Source organism: Phyllobates terribilis, unplaced genomic scaffold (genome assembly GCF_046119375.1).
Source record: "Phyllobates terribilis strain yellow unplaced genomic scaffold, ASM4611937v1 Scaffold_1__5_contigs__length_1240528914, whole genome shotgun sequence".
NCBI lineage: Eukaryota > Metazoa > Chordata > Amphibia > Anura > Dendrobatidae > Phyllobates > Phyllobates terribilis.
This window is the reverse complement of record NW_027362761.1, coordinates 726,276,119-726,294,939: the sequence shown is the minus strand read 5'-3', so window position 1 is coordinate 726,294,939 and position 18,821 is coordinate 726,276,119. Positions and strand designations below refer to the sequence as shown.

General features: G+C 49.9%; 1 protein-coding gene across 4 annotated transcripts in view; it reads right to left on the bottom strand.

Annotated features, from left to right (window-relative positions):
* MBD3 (methyl-CpG binding domain protein 3) overlaps positions 1-18,257 on the bottom strand; it is a 40,220-nt gene extending 21,963 nt beyond the window's left edge. The window contains exons 1-2 of one of the 4 annotated variants that reach the window (XM_073686345.1): positions 17,926-18,257; positions 6,453-6,512 (exon numbers count right to left, since the gene is read on the bottom strand). In XM_073686345.1, coding sequence (XP_073542446.1) covers positions 6,453-6,512; positions 17,926-18,035 — 170 coding nt within the window. In that variant the 5' untranslated portion in view covers positions 18,036-18,257. The remainder of the gene's footprint in view (positions 1-6,452; positions 6,513-17,925) is intronic. The other 3 variants (XM_073686346.1, XM_073686347.1, XM_073686348.1) reach the window with 3 other exon arrangements.
* Between the last annotated feature and the right edge of the window lie 564 nt (positions 18,258-18,821).

Genomic DNA, 18,821 nt, shown 5'->3' with positions numbered 1-18,821 from the left:
GATAGGGATGAGGGGGAGCCACGCATACCAGGATAGGGATCAGGGGGAGCCACGCATACCAGGATAGGGATGAGGGGGAGCCACGCATACCAGGATAGGGATCAGGGGGAGCCACGCATACCAGGATAGGGATCAGGGGGAGCCACGCATACCAGGATAGGGATCAGGGGGAGCCACGCATACCAGGATAGGGATGAGGGGGAGCCACGCATACCAGGATAGGGATGAGGGGGAGCCACGCATACCAGGATAGGGATGAGGGGGAGCCACGCATACCAGGATAGGGATGAGGGGGAGCCACGCATACCAGGATAGGGATGAGGGGGAGCCACGCATACCAGGATAGGGATGAGGGGGAGCCACGCATACCAGGATAGGGATGAGGGGGAGCCACGCATACCAGGATAGGGATGAGGGGGAGCCACGCATACCAGGATAGGGATGAGGGGGAGCCACGCATACCAGGATAGGGATGAGGGGGAGCCACGCATACCAGGATAGGGATGAGGGGGAGCCACGCATACCAGGATAGGGATGAGGGGGAGCCACGCATACCAGGATAGGGATGAGGGGGAGCCACGCATACCAGGATAGGGATGAGGGGGAGCCACGCATACCAGGATAGGGATCTGGGGGAGCCACGCATACCAGGATAGGGATCTGGGGGAGCCACGCATACCAGGATAGGGATCTGGGGGAGCCACGCATACCAGGATAGGGATCTGGGGGAGCCACGCATACCAGGATAGGGATCTGGGGGAGCCACGCATACCAGGATAGGGATCTGGGGGAGCCACGCATACCAGGATAGGGATCTGGGGGAGCCACGCATACCAGGATAGGGATCTGGGGGAGCCACGCATACCAGGATAGGGATCTGGGGGAGCCACGCATACCAGGATAGGGATCTGGGGGAGCCACGCATACCAGGATAGGGATCTGGGGGAGCCACGCATACCAGGATAGGGATCTGGGGGAGCCACGCATACCAGGATAGGGATCTGGGGGAGCCACGCATACCAGGATAGGGATCTGGGGGAGCCACGCATACCAGGATAGGGATCTGGGGGAGCCACGCATACCAGGATAGGGATCTGGGGGAGCCACGCATACCAGGATAGGGATCTGGGGGAGCCACGCATACCAGGATAGGGATCTGGGGGAGCCACGCATACCAGGATAGGGATCTGGGGGAGCCACGCATACCAGGATAGGGATCTGGGGGAGCCACGCATACCAGGATAGGGATCTGGGGGAGCCACGCATACCAGGATAGGGATCTGGGGGAGCCACGCATACCAGGATAGGGATCTGGGGGAGCCACGCATACCAGGATAGGGATCTGGGGGAGCCACGCATACCAGGATAGGGATCTGGGGGAGCCACGCATACCAGGATAGGGATCTGGGGGAGCCACGCATACCAGGATAGGGATCTGGGGGAGCCACGCATACCAGGATAGGGATCTGGGGGAGCCACGCATACCAGGATAGGGATCTGGGGGAGCCACGCATACCAGGATAGGGATCTGGGGGAGCCACGCATACCAGGATAGGGATCTGGGGGAGCCACGCATACCAGGATAGGGATCTGGGGGAGCCACGCATACCAGGATAGGGATCTGGGGGAGCCACGCATACCAGGATAGGGATCTGGGGGAGCCACGCATACCAGGATAGGGATCTGGGGGAGCCACGCATACCAGGATAGGGATCTGGGGGAGCCACGCATACCAGGATAGGGATCTGGGGGAGCCACGCATACCAGGATAGGGATCTGGGGGAGCCACGCATACCAGGATAGGGATCTGGGGGAGCCACGCATACCAGGATAGGGATCTGGGGGAGCCACGCATACCAGGATAGGGATCTGGGGGAGCCACGCATACCAGGATAGGGATCTGGGGGAGCCACGCATACCAGGATAGGGATCTGGGGGAGCCACGCATACCAGGATAGGGATCTGGGGGAGCCACGCATACCAGGATAGGGATCTGGGGGAGCCACGCATACCAGGATAGGGATCTGGGGGAGCCACGCATACCAGGATAGGGATCTGGGGGAGCCACGCATACCAGGATAGGGATCTGGGGGAGCCACGCATACCAGGATAGGGATCTGGGGGAGCCACGCATACCAGGATAGGGATCTGGGGGAGCCACGCATACCAGGATAGGGATCTGGGGGAGCCACGCATACCAGGATAGGGATCTGGGGGAGCCACGCATACCAGGATAGGGATCTGGGGGAGCCACGCATACCAGGATAGGGATCTGGGGGAGCCACGCATACCAGGATAGGGATCTGGGGGAGCCACGCATACCAGGATAGGGATCTAGGGGAGCCACGCATACCAGGATAGGGATCTGGGGGAGCCACGCATACCAGGATAAAGATGAGGGGTGCCACGCATACCAGGATAAGGATGAGGGGTGGCACGCATACCAGGATAAGGATGAGGGGTGGCATGCATACCAGGATAAGGATGAGGGGTGCCATGCATACCAGGATAGGGATGAGGGGTGCCATGCATACCAGGACAGGGATGAGGGGTGCCACGCATACCAGGATAGGGATCTGGGGGAGCCACGCATACCAGGATAGGGATGAGGGGTGCCACGCATACCAGGATAGGGATGAGGGGTGCCACGCATACCAGGATAGGGATCTGGGGGAGCCACGCATACCAGGATAGGGATCTGGGGGAGCCACGCATACCAGGATAGGGATCTGGGGGAGCCACGCATACCAGGATAGGGATGAGGGGTGCCACGCATACCAGGATAGGGATGAGGGGTGCCACGCATACCAGGATAGGGATGAGGGGTGCCACGCATACCAGGATAGGGATGAGGGGTGCCACGCATACCAGGATAGGGATGAGGGGTGCCACGCATACCAGGATAGGGATGACGGGTGCCACGCATACCAGGATAGGGATGACGGGTGCCACGCATACCAGGATAGGGATGACGGGTGCCACGCATACCAGGATAGGGATGACGAGTGCCACGCATACCAGGACGGGGGATATTGTCAGAATTGGGGGACATTAACCCTATACCAGTGTCAGCAGAAGACTCCCTCCCCCTTAAAAGTGCATCATGACCACATTTTTTGCTTAAATTTTTGTTTTCTTTTCCTTCCTCTAAAACATAGGTGCGTCTTATGGTCCGGTAAATACGGTACATGCAAAGCACAAAATCCTGAACAAAAAAAAAAATACATGTTCATGAGACTTCTGGAATCTTATAGACTTTGCTGGTACTGCAAAACGCAGCAGAAAATTTGCACAAAAAACGCTGAAAAAACTGATGTGTGAACATAGCCTAAGGCTGTGTGCCCACTATGCGTTTAAGAGTTTCCGCAGCGGCAATTCTGCTGCAGAAATGCTTAAAAAACGCTTGGTAGAAGGTCTGCCATGTTCCCCAATGATAATCCGCATGTGCTGTGGACATGCTGCGGAAATTTCCGCAGCGGATTATCACTGCGGGAAAATATGCAGCATTACCAATTATTTTGCGGAAGCACGACGTTTTCGCCGCCATTGACTTGCATTGGAATGAATGGAATCCTCATCACTGCATCTGTACATGCGGATTCCATGCATTTCAATGTGCAGATGGTACCCGGGTTTGAAGAAGAGGAGACTCTCCTCCAGACCCGGGTACCATAGAACCAGTAAAAAAAAAAAAAAAAAAAAAAGAATAAAATAAAAAATAAATATTATACTTACCTTCTGATGGCTCCCGGTGTCTTTATTCTATGCGTCTCAGCAGCTCGCGGTAGACTAAAGGACCTGCGCTGACGTCATTTAGTCATGTGACGGGTCACGCGACCGCTGACGTCGGCAGGTCCTTAAATCTACCGCGAGCTGCCAGCAAGCCGAGACAAGGACTCCGGGGGCCATCAGAAGGTAAGTATATATTTTTTACCATTCTCTCGGGTCACACTATATAAATCCATGCCGTTTGCATGGATTTATATAGTGTGACCAAGTTGTCAAGCACTTTCCAAGTGATGCTAAAATCGCTTGGAAAGCGCTTGACACCCGCATGCGGAAATGCATGTGAAGAACGCTTCACATCCGCTTGTCCCTGGCAGGAAAAACACATGTGCAATCCGCATGTACAATCCGCATGTGTTTTTTCTGCCAGGGAGATGCAGAAACGCTCAGGAAAAAATCCGGAGCATTTCTGCATCGTGGGCACATAGCCTTAGGCTATGGTCACGCTAGTATTTTACATCAGTATTTGTAAGCCAAAGCCAGGTGAGGAACAATCAGAGGAAAAGTATAATAGAAACACGTCACCACTTCTGTATTTATCACCCTCTCCTGGTTTTGGCTTACAAAGACTGATGTGAAATACTGACCAAATACTGATAGTGTGACCATGGCCTTAAAGGGGTTTTCCACTACACCAATAATGATGAACTATCACTAGGACATGTCTTCAACAACAGATGGTGGGGTGCAGTGGTAATCTGGACTGATCGCAGTCTACATATGGCCATTGCCATAGCCTGTAACCTGCAGCAGATAGTGGGGGGCCAGCACCCAATACCCTCACCAATCTGTTACTGCTGGCTTTTCCTAAGAATAGGCCATCAATACAGTGGAAAACCCATTTAACAGAGACATAACGGAATAAGCAGTGAGTTGCATGGCTAATTCCAATACTAACTTCTACAAAATTCCATGGCAGACACATATGTACAAATAATCTTTACTGAGTAAACATTAAAAAGGAGTTGGATAGGCAGCATCTCCAGAGACTACAGTATAAGGGTATGTGCACACCGTCAGTACGTTTAGCACTTTGAATGCAGTATACTTTATGCTGCGTCCAAAGCGCTGCACGCAGGAGAATCCGTATGTGTTCATTGAACCATGCGGATTCACCGCATCCTATACATTGTATTGATCTAATTTTTCTTGCGGAGACTAGCGTCTCCACAAGATAAATTGACATGCTGCGATCTGTGAAGACGCCCCGCATGTCCGTCTCCGAGGGTGAGCCGCAGGAGCAGATGCATAGTGGGCATGGGAGTTCTTGAAATCCCATCCACTATGCTGTAACATCTGGCAGCTGCGGATTGCACGAAAAGCAAGCGCACTGCGTCCAATCCGCAGCGATTACTGATTGAGAAAACATACCCTAAAAACATTTTGATATCTCAAAATTCATATGATGCAATTACAAACATGATGAGGAATAGTAAAAATCCGAGTAATAAGTCATACTGTTAGAAACAGAGTGATCCAGACAGAGTAAACGCACATAGTAGTAAGATAACAAATACATATTGTCTAGCTCTCACCGATACCTGTTGCTAATTACAACCTATAGGGTAGGGGTGGGGAACCTTTTTTCTGCCAAAAGCCATTTGGATACTTATACCATCCTTCGGGTCCGTACAAAATGATCAACTTGAAAATGATTGTGCTATATTTGTTAAAACATTTAATTAACTCTCCCCTAAAGTGATGTCTGAAACGGCTTTTCTTTGGTGAAACGTGTGAAGTTAGGTGGTATAGATGATGTTGCTTTCCCAGGTTTACATCAGTCTGGAGCGCAGGCGACTCTTTGTGATAAGGAGACATGACGAGAGACACGGGGCCGGGGGCACACATACCACTGGAGAGACACGGGGCCGGGGGCACACATACCACTGGAGAGACACGGGGCCGGGGGCACACATACCACTGGAGAGACACGGGGCCGGGGGCACACATACCACTGGAGAGACACGGGGCCGGGGGCACACATACCACTGGAGAGACACGGGGCCGGGGGCACACATACCACTGGAGAGACACGGGGCCGGGGGCACACATACCACTGGAGAGACACGGGGCCGGGGGCACACATACCACTGGAGAGACACGGGGCCGGGGCATACATATTATTGGAGACACTGCTGCAGTCTTCTCCTGTTGGACGGGAGGGCACTGTGCGCTAACTCCTACGACAGTACATCCTGACTGACATATCCTTCCACTGCACACGCCGTAACATCCAGTAGTGACCGCTGCATGTGTGTGCTCGCAGATTAATAAGAAATTAAAGGGCCGCAAGCCATCAAAACGCAACTGCCGGCCAGAAAACTTTGGTCCCGGGAATCTGGCAGGACAAAAGGTCATCACGGGCCTTAAACTGCATGGGGGAAATAGGTTCCTCACCCCTGCTATAGGGTATAACGGAATCCACTTACAAATGTATGGGATGTCTCTCTGTAGGCACAACATGTTGGTTTTAATGTATCTGCGATCAATAGTAATATCTCCCAAGAAGAGGGCAAACAATTTGCAGAGAATTAAGTGAGAGAGGATCCCCTCCTACATGGAGATCAGCTATCGTTATTTATTTGGGTAAATGGGTGGTCTAGCCTAAATAAGAACATCACCGGGGACATGGATAGGGTAAAAATAAGAAAACCTGGAATACTCACCTGCTGTCACCAGCACAGGCCGCGCGAGTGTTGGTATCACAGTTCTTCTGTAACTGAGGCCTGTAACGGGAGAGAATGCCTGATTGGTATTTTCTCCCCATCCATGTCCCCTGTAATGCTTTTGTTTAGGACACAACGCTTGAATTTTTAAACTGACCGACAATCATCTTAATAGCTTTTACATATAATTAAGAAAGTAACTATGGTGATTAAAGTAGTGCAGTTTTTTGTTAATCTGTATGCATGTTAAACAAATTGATGTGAATAATCAGCTGAATATTAAAAGGAGGCTTCCTATGAAATACATCTGCTCCCCATCCACAAGTTAGGTGATAAAGCTATGATCCCAAGAATGGGGTTCCCAAAGTCCCTGTGGCAATCTCCGCTTCATTCACTAATATCAGACTGCCAATGAAAGACATTGTAAAAGTGCCAAAGAAGTGTGTGAAATAGTAGTTGAGAAGGTGCAACACTGTTCCATCAAAAGCTTTTTTTGACAATCAATGGGTTTATAAATATTTTAGCGAAAGGGGATGTTTCATTTTCGATGTGTAGTACGAATAGTCACATTGGTAAGCAGTGATGAGCAATTTGAATTACATATGTCAATTAATGTGGACATACAAAGTAATCCAAATGTGCTCAAAAGTTTACATACCCCGGCAGAATTTTTGCTTTCCTGGCCCTGTTTCAGAGAATACGAATGATAACAAAAAAATGTTTTCTCCACTCATGGCTATTGGTTGGGTGAAGCCATTTATTGTCAAACTACTGTGTTTTATCTTTTTAAATCTTAATGACAACCAAAAATATCCAAATGACCCTGATCAAAAGTTCATATACCCTGGCGATTTTGGCCTGATAACATGCACAGAATTTGACACAAATGGGTTTGAATGGCTACTAAAGGTAACATCCTCACCTGTGACCTGTTTGCTTGTAATCAGTGTGTGTGCATAAAAGCTGAGTGAGTTTCTGGGATCCAGACAGACTCTTGCATCTTTCATCCAGCCACTGATGCTTCTGGATTGTGAGTCATGGGGAAAGCAAAAGAATTGTCAATGGATCTACGGGAAAAAGTAGTTGAACTGTATAACAGAGGAAAGGGATACAAAAAGATATCCAAGGAATTGATAAAGCCAGTTAGCAGCGTTCAAACTGATTAGCAAATGGAAATCAGGGGCGCAGTAAAAACCAAACCACGGTCAGGTAGACCAACAATAATTTTGGCCACAACTGCCAGGAAAATTGTTCGGGATGCAAAGAAAAACCCACAAATAACATCAGCTGAAATTCAGGACTCTCTGAAAACTAGCGGTGTGGCTGTTTCAAGATGCACAATAAGAAGGCACTTGAAGAAAAATGGGCTGCATGGTCGAGTCGCCAGAAGAAAGCCATTACTGCGCAAATGACACAAAGTATCTCGCTTACAACGTGCCAAACAAGCCTCAAAACTTCTGGAACAAAGTAATTTGGAGTGATGAGACCAAAATGGAACTTTTTGGCCACAACCATAAACGTTACATTTGGAGAGAGGTCAACAAGGTCTATGATGAAAGGAACACCATTCCTACAGTAAAGCACGGAGGTGGGTTGCTGATGTTGTGGGGATGTGTGAGCTACAAAGGCACAGGAAACTTGGTAAAAGTTGAAGGAAAGATGAATGCAGCACGTTATCAGCAAATACTGGAGGCAAATTTGCACTCATCAACCCGGAAGCTGCGCATGGGACGTACTTTGACGTTCCAACATGACAAAGATCCAAAACACAAGGCCAAGTTGACCTGTCATTGGCTACAGCAGAATAAAGTGAAGGTTCTAGATTGGTCATCTCAGTCTCCTGACCTCAGTATCATTGAGCCACTCTGGGGAGATCTCCTGCGCGCAGTTCATGCTAGACAGCCCAGGAATTTACAGGAACTGGAGGCTTTTTGCCAAGAAGAATGGGCAGCTTTACCATCTGAGAAAATAAAGAAACTCATCCTCAACTACAACAAAAGACTTCAAGCTGTCATTGATGTTAGAGGGGACAATACACGGTATTAAGAACTAGGGTTTGTGAACTTTTGATCAGGGTCATTTGGATGTTTTTGGTTGTCATTATGATTTAAAAAGAGAAAACACAGTAGTTTGACAATAAATGGCTTCACCCAACCAATAACCATGAGTGGAGAAAAAGTTTTTTGTTATCATTCATATTCTCTGAAACAAGGAGTAGCATTGGAATCGCTGCCTTCAGCTGGGCAGAGATGTCGTCCCGTGCTCATCCGCTGTACCGGTCAGTTCCTGCCATCTGACCCGTGGGAGTCACCTGCTCTCATACAAGGTCGGTCCCAGAGTGGCACCTGGTCCACCTGCCCGGTCCCTCCCTGGTTCACTGAGTCGATTGAGCCGCCGTGCGACCTTGGTCAGCCCGTATAGGCACTTAGTCACTCCCCTCTGATCCCTCCTTGCACCGAAGCACAGCGGTTCCACCACCTGGACTCGTAAAACAAGGCCAAGAAAGCAAAAATTCAGCTGGGGTATGTAAACTTTTAAGCGCAACTGTATATCTTGCTTTAGTCAATAATTTCTACCATCCAAAAGTGCATCAATAATTGAATTATGAATCCATTTCTATTGGGCGACTAATCTAAGCCTGTTGCGTTACATGGCTGCTTAGCAGCAGAGGAAGGTTTCTGTTTTGTGTCCAAACATTTGGAGGAGTTCACCTGTTCTGGCATTAGAGGACCCAACACGTACGGTAATTAGTGTATGGAGCCTGACTTATGAGCAGGCAGTAGAGCACTTATGGCCATTGGAGCAGAGACCGCTCATGACATGATGCTGATTAAAATAAATTGATTACTTTCCTAAATATATTTGGTGCTTTCACGACAGTTTAAAGCAGCTCTGCCAAAATTTGCAGAGACGGGGAGGGACACGGCATGGCTAAGTCTGTCAGCCAAACTCAAGGTAAGGGACGGCGTTTCTTGTGCCAGAAATGTGTCCGACAGAAGTAATATATCTGCCAAGGCACACCCCACTGACAAGATGGGCCGAATCATTAAGTGCCGTGCGTCTCTTGAAGTTCCCACACGTCCTTCAAGATTGGTGTACAAAATGGCAATCTTAATAAATCTGTGCTTAACAGTTTACGTATACTCTCCCCACCTCAATGTATTTCCAAATAACCAGACCGGAACGAATGCTCAAAGCATTTGACGTCAAGGAGGGTGTCTAGAAAATTAATTACCAATAAGTATAATTCTATACAACAGCACCAAAAGGAGACACACCAAAACAAGTAGGAGTTGGGTTGATGAACTCACAGGACTCCAGTCCATCGGCCAGATCAGTATTCTGTGATTAGTTGGGCTGGCGCAACGTCATCTGGATAACACCGCAATGGTGAGGTCGCATCAGTCCAGCTAATCAAAAGCTACACCAGGGATACCGAAAGGTAGATTCACAGAGCTTCCGTCCAACTGTGACTTAAAGGGGTTGTCCACTACTATTGATAATGTGCCAATGTATTTTTATTGTGGAAATAAGTTTATTTGTAAATACCTTATGCTGTTCTTCTTGCCTGTGAGTGGCGCTATCACTGACCGCTCACAGGCATCACGTGAACCCCGGCTGCAGCCTGCTCAGACATCCGCTGAGGTCACGTCAAGTTCCGGATGCAACCGGGCGTGACTCAGTGCTGCGCTCCACGATGAGTGATGGGCTGTGGGCAGGCTTACCCCGCATGTCACACCCAGCATCCACCACGCGCTCTCCCTCTCCTCATTCATTGGGAAAGCGCACAGTGGATGCTGGGTGTGATGTGCGGGGTAACCCCACCCACTGCCAAGCATCCACCGCGGGGACCGCATCGCTGACGTCACGTCTCACTTGATGTGACATCAGCGGAAGAAATAGCCGGCTGCAGCCGGGGGTCAGGTGATGCCTGTGAGCGGCCAGCGATAGCTATAGCAAGGTAATTACAAAAACTTATTTCCACCATAAAAATACATTGACACATTATCCATAGTAGTGGACAACCCCTTTAACACTGATCTAATGCTATGAAAGAATGTAGAGAGCAAATAGGGTCTTTATCCAGGTTAAGCAGGATTGGTAAACCCAGGTATTACATGCTCACCCGATGGGGTTTTGTGTGACAACAACTATATGGAGTCTAATATCACCTGCTGCAGAATCCCCGAGGATTCAACATATCAAGAGATCAGGAAAGTGGACTTACTCTGTGCTGCTGAACTATGAGTCAAGGATCCAGGAACCAAAGGATGTACAAAAGTGGTTAACTGTCAACGTGTCTCAAAGTCAGACTCCTTCAGGACAACAACAGTGTGGTTTTGTCCTGATGAAGTTTGTAACTTGGAAACATGTTGACAAATAAACCACATTCTTGGATACTTCTCTTATCTTCTATCCTTGATTTAAGGGCAGCGCAGAATTAACCCTTTCATTCCATGTCACATCTAATAGAATGGAATTCTTAACTGTTGGACGGATGCTCATAAGGCTATGTGCCCACATTGCGGACCTGAAGCATATTTTTTACGCTTCTCCCTGGCGGGAAAATCGCATGCGGATATTACATGCGGTTTTCCCGCCAGGTAGAAGCGTTTGTGAGGCGTCTTTGCATGCATTTCCGCATGCGGGTTATCAAGCACTTCTCCAAGCATCACTTGGAAAAGTGCTTGACAACTTGTTCAGAATGGTAAAAAATAAAAAAATAAACTTTATACTCACCTTCTGATGCATTCTCTGCCCCGTCCGGAGTCTTGAGCGGCTCACGCTGTTGTGTGCAGGACCTGCGGTGACGTCATTGAGTCATGTGGTGGGTCACATGACTCAATGACGTGGCAGGTCCTTCAGACAACAGCGCGACGGAGGGAAAACATCAGAAGATAAGTATAAACTTTATTTTATTCTTTTTTTTACAGGTTCTTTGGTACCCAGGTCTGGAGGAGAGTCTCCTCTCCTCCAGACTTGGGTACCATCCGCACATTGATTCCGCAGCGCTTCCGCAAAATTAATGAACATGCTGCGGATTTTTGACTGCAGCATATACGCTGCGGAAAAATCCGCAGCATGGGCATTGACATTGCGGAATGCCATTGGGGACCATGGGGTGCGGATCTACATGCGTTTTTCAAGCGTTTACGCTGCGGAAATTCCGCAGCATATACGCTTGAAAAACGCTACTTGGGCACACAGCCTAAAAAGGCGGCAGAACAATCTTCTGAGACTATGGAACTCAGAACCCACTTTTGGGCAAAAGGATGGATCTAGGCATAGAATAATATGGTCATACAAAAAACTTAAGATCTGAAATGTCTTCTTTAGATCTAGTAGAGGAGGAGGAATGGAACTACTATTAGATTGCCCTAGAATGGGATGACGCTGATCTTTTAATTTCTAATTTATACCTCTACTTCCGCCGTATCTTTTGCAAAATTCTTGGAGCTGATGAAATTCCTGAAGGCATGGGGATAAAGCATTTCTAGGATTGTGAGACATGGCAAAAATCAGGAATTAAGTTTACATAGGAAGGATGTGTATATGAAAGCAGGCATCCTAGTGGACAATGGTGGCCATGACAAAGTACTTGCCTATCAGAAGAATCATGGATTTTACGTACTCCATCTTGAACAAAGTATAGGTTCAGTGGTTGTATACTCATTATTCTGGAAGGTCACAGTTTTTTTTTTCCACAAAGAAGAGGCAAGAATAACGTCAAGATTCCTGTTCTTAGATTGGGACTGTAGAGGAATGACTACGGTCAGGAGTTTCTGAATGCCAGAGATTAGGGAGCAGCGCTCAAGAATGGAGATATTATTCTTAACATTGCTGAAGGTTAGTTAGAAATTTGATTTTGATTCCTTCCCTGATGGATGTTAAAGACTCATGCTTTGGATAAATCTCTTTTGACACTCGAGTAAAAATCTGATATTTTGTTTTCAAAATCATTACTTGTCTTAAATCAAGTCAGAGTAAGCAGCATGTTCCTGCCATTACTCCCTTTAAGTTAACTCCAATGCTCCATCTTAATTTTACTCATATTGAGGTGTTGGTTCAGTTGGGGACAAGAAAAACTATTTAGGAGCCTTAGGCTCTGGAAGGGATTTCTTTTATTAGTGGCCTTTCGAAATAATTCATCCAAGACTGCACAGAAGCCACATTCCTCCTAGAACAGAACAAAGTTTGGATTTGGTGATGACATCAGCACTCATTTTCAGCCATATGGCCTATCTCGCCGAGTCAGACAGCTCCAATGTTACGGCTGCAAATGTCAATGACAGCCAAGTCTTTTGAAAGGAAACCTGTGACTATCTTAATATCTAGCTGTCCCTTTTTTCAGAATTTCTCAGATCCTATGATCTGTCCTAATCAGTGAAACATATTTGGCCAAACATGTAGATGGTACATTAGTGTTTAATAAAGCTGCAATGTTTCCCATGATTTCTTTATTAGTCTATACATTTTTTTGGTCCATGGAGTTCTTACACTTAAAATTCTTCAAAAGAAAGGGTAGTTTTTTTCTTTTTTAATTATATAAAAGTGACTAAAGAAGCAATCTTAGGTATCCACTTGCTCGTCGGAAATCCCTTTCTTCAACTAACCAGCTATGGCCAGAGGTCTCATTGGATATTCCTAGTTATTAAGAATTAGGTTTTGGATATCCTCATGTATAGTAAACGCCTGTTTCTTTTTGGACCTCAACCTGACGAAAACTCTACCCTCAACAGTGCACATCATTTCTACAGCCATAGTGCTTCTTACTGAGCTAAGCCATTTTTCCATGTCTTCTGAAGAAATGTAGTACTTCTCTAACTGAACAACCATGGAAAAAAATTAAAGGGACTGTCCGCACAGAATGACTGTTTAAACCAAGTACAGGCGCTCGGGGCACCCTTGGTGTGGCCAAACATTTAACTACACCTTACCACCTGCTTGTTTTCCCATCTACATCTGCTCGTCTCTGGCTCCTTGAAGCTACTAAAACTGTCCAAGAAAGGGGGAAACTGCACTAAAATATTTGGCCACCCCAAGTACCTGTATTTGATTTGAACAGTCATTCCATGCTGATAGTTTCTCTTTAAAGAGAAACTGTCATCAGATTCATGCTGTCCGAACCACGGGCAGTACGAATCAGACACTGGCCGCTCAATTGCAGGATACCAACTCACTCTGCTTGGGATGACTAGTCTGAGGAAAGTTTCTGGATAGCTTTTCAAAGTTTGAGAAGTTTGTTTGGCACCAAGATAAAGTAGCCTTGAAGATAAGTGTAGTCTTGTCTCTCTTAAGCCCCCGTCTCACATAGCGATATCGCTAGCGATATCGCTGCTGAGTCACGGTTTTGGTGACTCACCAGCGACCTCACCAGCGATGTCGCTGTGTGTGACACTTTGCAACGATCAGGCCCCTGCTGTGAGGTCGCTGATCGTTGCAAAGTGTCCTGGACCATTTTTTGGTCGTTGGCCTCCCGCTGGCCAGCACACATCGCTGTGTGTGACCAGCGGGACCAACGATCTGGCTGGTAACTATGATAAACATCGGGTTACTAGGGGCACGCGCGCACTTAGTAACCCGCTGTTTACCATGGATACCACTCTGCTACGGTGCACGGAGGCTCCCGCGCACCGTAGCAGAGTGGTATCCATGGTAAACAGCGGGTTACTAGGGGCACACGCGCACTTAGTAACCCGATGTTTACCATAGTTACCAGCCTGCTCCTGCTTGCAGCAGGCTGGTAACGGGAGCAGGACATCGTGGAACGATTCTTTCCACGATATCGCTGCTCCCCTGATCGCTGGTGAGCCTGCCTGTTTGACAGCTCACCAGCGATGTATTAGCGATGCAGCAACGATCCCTGACAGGTCGTATCGTTGTCGGGATCGCTGCTGCATCGCTTAGTGTGACGGGGCCCTTAGGTGGACCCACTATCAGTATTTGGTCAGTATTTTTTCTCAGGAGTGGGAGCCAAAACCAGGAGTGGGTGATAAATGCAGAATTGGTGACTTGTTTCTATTATACCTTTTCTCTGATTGTTCCTCACCTGGTTTTGGTTCCCACTCCTAAGAAAAATACTGACTGAATACTGATCAAATACTGATAGTGGGGCCGTGGCCTTCTACAGAACACAGGAACTCTTGGCAGAGCCGAATGTTCCTATGCATGATTAAGAAAGCTGGCAGCTGATGTATCTAATGTGTATGGTTGTGGTAGTCGGGGACAGTTCTTACCAGCCTTCTTGGTCGCATGTGCTGGAGAAGTGGAGCGAGCTTGGCTTCAGCCTGTTGTCACAAGGATGCCTGGCTCCAGCTCTTCCATCATCTGCATTTGGACTTTGGTTTTGTCTGGTGGTCTGCCTGGGACGATGCGTCACAAAGTTGTCTTGGATGGAATGGAAAGGGAGCAGTACGTGGCTCGTCAGCCCCCTTCTACATACAGCCTCCCGCAGCAGTACGGGGCTCCTCGGCCCCCTTCTACATACAGCCTCCCGCAGCAGTACGGGGCTCCTCGGCCCCCTTCTACATACAGCCTCCCGCAGCAGTACGGGGCTCCTCGGCCCCCTTCTACATACAGCCTCCCGCAGCAGTACGGGGCTCCTCGGCCCCCTTCTACATACAGCCTCCCGCAGCAGTACGGGGCTCCTCGGCCCCCTTCTACATACAGCCTCCCGCAGCAGTACGGGGCTCCTCGGCCCCCTTCTACATACAGCCTCCCGCAGCAGTACGGGGCTCCTCGGCCCCCTTCTACATACAGCCTCCCGCAGCAGTACGGGGCTCCTCGGCCCCCTTCTACATACAGCCTCCCGCAGCAGTACGGGGCTCCTCGGCCCCCTTCTACATACAGCCTCCCGCAGCAGTACGGGGCTCCTCGGCCCCCTTCTACATACAGCCTCCCGCAGCAGTACGGGGCTCCTCGGCCCCCTTCTACATACAGCCTCCCGCAGCAGTACGGGGCTCCTCGGCCCCCTTCTACATACAGCCTCCCGCAGCAGTACGTGGCTCCTCAGCCCCCTTCTACATACAGCCTCCCGCAGCAGTACGTGGCTCCTCAGCCCCCTTCTACATACAGCCTCCCGCAGCAGTACGTGGCTCCTCAGCCCCCTTCTACATACAGCCTCCCGCAGCAGTACGTGGCTCCTCAGCCCCCTTCTACATACAGCCTCCCGCAGCAGTACGTGGCTCCTCAGCCCCCTTCTACATACAGCCTCCCGCAGCAGTACGTGGCTCCTCAGCCCCCTTCTACATACAGCCTCCCGCAGCAGTACGTGGCTCCTCAGCCCCCTTTTACATACAGCCTCCCGCAGCAGTACGTGGCTCCTCAGCCCCCTTCTACATACAGCCTCCCGCAGCAGTACGTGGCTCCTCAGCCCCCTGCAGCACTACGTGGCTCGTCAAACACCTTCTATATACAGCGCTACATGGCTCCTCAGATGTTAGGTCTATGGGGAAAGCCTGCATGCGGAGCCGCAAGAGAAATTGACATGCAGTGGTCTGGAAAGACGAGCCGCATGTCCGTGGGCGATCCACAGGTGCACAGAGACACATAGTGAACATGTGATTTCTACAAAACCATCCACTATGCTGTAATGTCTGGACGCTGCGGGTTTGACGCTGCATAAACACACAGCTTCAAATCCACAGAGGCTCCGGATCGTGGGCACATACCCTAATTGCCTCCTCATCTGCCAGCTAAGGTGGCCTTTAAAGCCACGGCCCCACTATCAGTATTCGGTCAGTATTTTTTCTCAGGAGTGGGAGCCAAAACCAGGTGAGGAACAATCAGAGAAAAGGTATAATAGAAACAAGTCACCAATTCTGCATTTATCACCCACTCCTGGTTTTGGCTCCCACTCCTGAGAAAAAATACTGACCGAATACTGATAGTGGGGCCGTGGCCTAAGGAACATTATAGTGGTATAAAAGATAAAAAAAAAAATGTTTTTCATTCAACTTCAAAACTGAATAGATCCCTCAAAAATATGTTCCTTGAAAAACCCCCTACTATATGTTTCACCCCTCTAAGATAGTAACAGAAATAAAAGGACGTTTGAAAAATGCTGATGTAAAGAAGACCTATGGGAAATGTTAGTGGTTATTGTGTGAGATGACTGTCTGGTACAGTGTCTAAAAATTCAGCGTTTGGGATTGATAATATTTTTTTTTTTTTTTTTCACATTTTTTGTAACATTTTTAACCTTTTCACAAATAAACAGAAATCATAGTCTTAAATTTATCACTCATATAAAGTACAATGTGTCAACAAAAACAATGTCAGAAAGACGGGGATATACAGAAGCGTTCCAGAGTTATCATTAAGGTGACACTGGTCAGATATTGTAAGTGGAGCCTGGTCACTATGGGGTTAAACCTGTCCCCTCAGGACTCCTGTTCTAACGCCCCTCCTAAAAGAAAAATGAAAGATTCAGATGGAAGCAGCGGAAGAGCCATTGAGTGGAGCCCCGACCTCACGTGGCCCCCCCAGCCGGCGGGGTCTGCAGTGTCCGGCCTCACGTGGCCCCTGGCCGGCGGGGTCTGCAGTGTCCGGCCTCACGTGGCCCCTGGCCGGCGGGGTCTGCAGTGTCCGGCCTCACGTGGCCCCTGGCCGGCGGGGTCTGCAGTGTCCGGCCTCACGTGGCCCCTGGCCGGCGGGGTCTGCAGTGTCCGGCCTCACGTGGCCCCTGGCCGGCGGGGTCTGCAGTGTCCGGCCTCACGTGGCCCCTGGCCGGCGGGGTCTGCAGTGTCCGGCCTCACGTGGCCCCTAGCCGGTGGGGTCTGCAGTGTCCGGCCTCACGTGGCCCCTAGCCGGCGGGGTCTGCAGTGTCCGGCCTCACGTGGCCCCTAGCCGGCGGGGTCTGCAGTGTCCGGCCTCACGTGGCCCCTAGCCGGCGGGGTCTGCAGTGTCCGGCCTCACGTGGCCCCTAGCAGGTGGGGTCTGCAGTGTCCGGCCTCACGTGGCCCCTAGCCGGCGGGGTCTGCAGTGTCCGGCCTCACGTGGCCCCTAGCCGGCGGGGTCTGCAGTGTCCGGCCTCACGTGGCCCCCAGCAGGTGGGGTCTGCAGTGTCCGGCCTCACGTGGCCCCTAGCCGGCGGGGTCTGCAGTGTCCGGCCTCACGTGGCCCCTAGCCGGCGGGGTCTGCAGTGTCTGGTTACACACGAGGCCTGGGCTGCACTCAATAAAGCAGTCGCTGGTTCCGTCTGAATCCTGCCTTTGGGGTCATACACATGGAGGCTAACCGCAGCGTGAGAACAGCCTCCTGATCCTGGACGTACATTGCGCTGTGTCCGTCTCCCCTCCACGCAGCCAGCGCACAGGTTACAGAGGACGGACACACAGACAAAGCCCTGGCGGAAGCGGCGGCCTCATGTGCAGCGGCACCTGGAGCACCGCCGTATCTCAGGGTCTGTTCTCACTGCTGGCCGTGTCACTCACTACAGGAGTGTATCCCCGCTAGAGCAAAGCAAACCAACCTATAATAGTAGACATCGCTCTTGCCAGCGGACAAGCCTGACCTGCGGGTCACCTCTTCCTTTTTCCAGCCCTGTGGCAGAGCCGAGCACTCCCAACGTTTCCTATCCATTCCGCCACCGGTCCGGTCACTCTCGGGGGGATCCACCGCGCGTATCCCTCCGCCGATACTGCCACGCACTGATTGGTTGTCTGCTACAGCCGATGGTACATGAAGATTGGACAGTATGTTATGGGGGCGGAAATAAATGTGCGACCACTATTGTTACAAGCAGGTCATAGTGGAAGAAGAGTCCAAATATCGCGACACTTGCGGCAGTGAACTACGCTCAACCCACGTGACAGTACGCGCTCATTTCACTTCATTGTTGATCAACAGCAATTGTCTCAGTAGGCTGCACAGGAACGGAGGTGCCAGGAGGAGGTCCTCCATCAGGAGTCAGTATTCTACCCTGTACACCATAGAGCGTGCCAGGAGGAGGTCCTCCATCAGGAGTCAGTATTCTACCCTGTACACCATAGAGCGTGCCAGGAGGAGGTCCTCCATCAGGAGTCAGTATTCTACCCTGTACACCATAGAGCGTGCCAGGAGGAGGTCCTCCATCAGGAGTCAGTATTCTACCCTGTACACCATAGAGCGTGCCAGGAGGAGGTCCTCCATCAGGAGTCAGTATTCTACCCTGTACACCATAGAGCGTGCCAGGAGGAGGTCCTCCATCAGGAGTCAGTATTCTACCCTGTACACCATAGAGCGTGCCAGGAGGAGGTCCTCCATCAGGAGTCAGTATTCTACCCTGTACACCATAGAGCGTGCCAGGAGGAGGTCCTCCATCAGGAGTCAGTATTCTACCCTGTACACCATAGAGCGTGCCAGGAGGAGGTCCTCCATCAGGAGTCA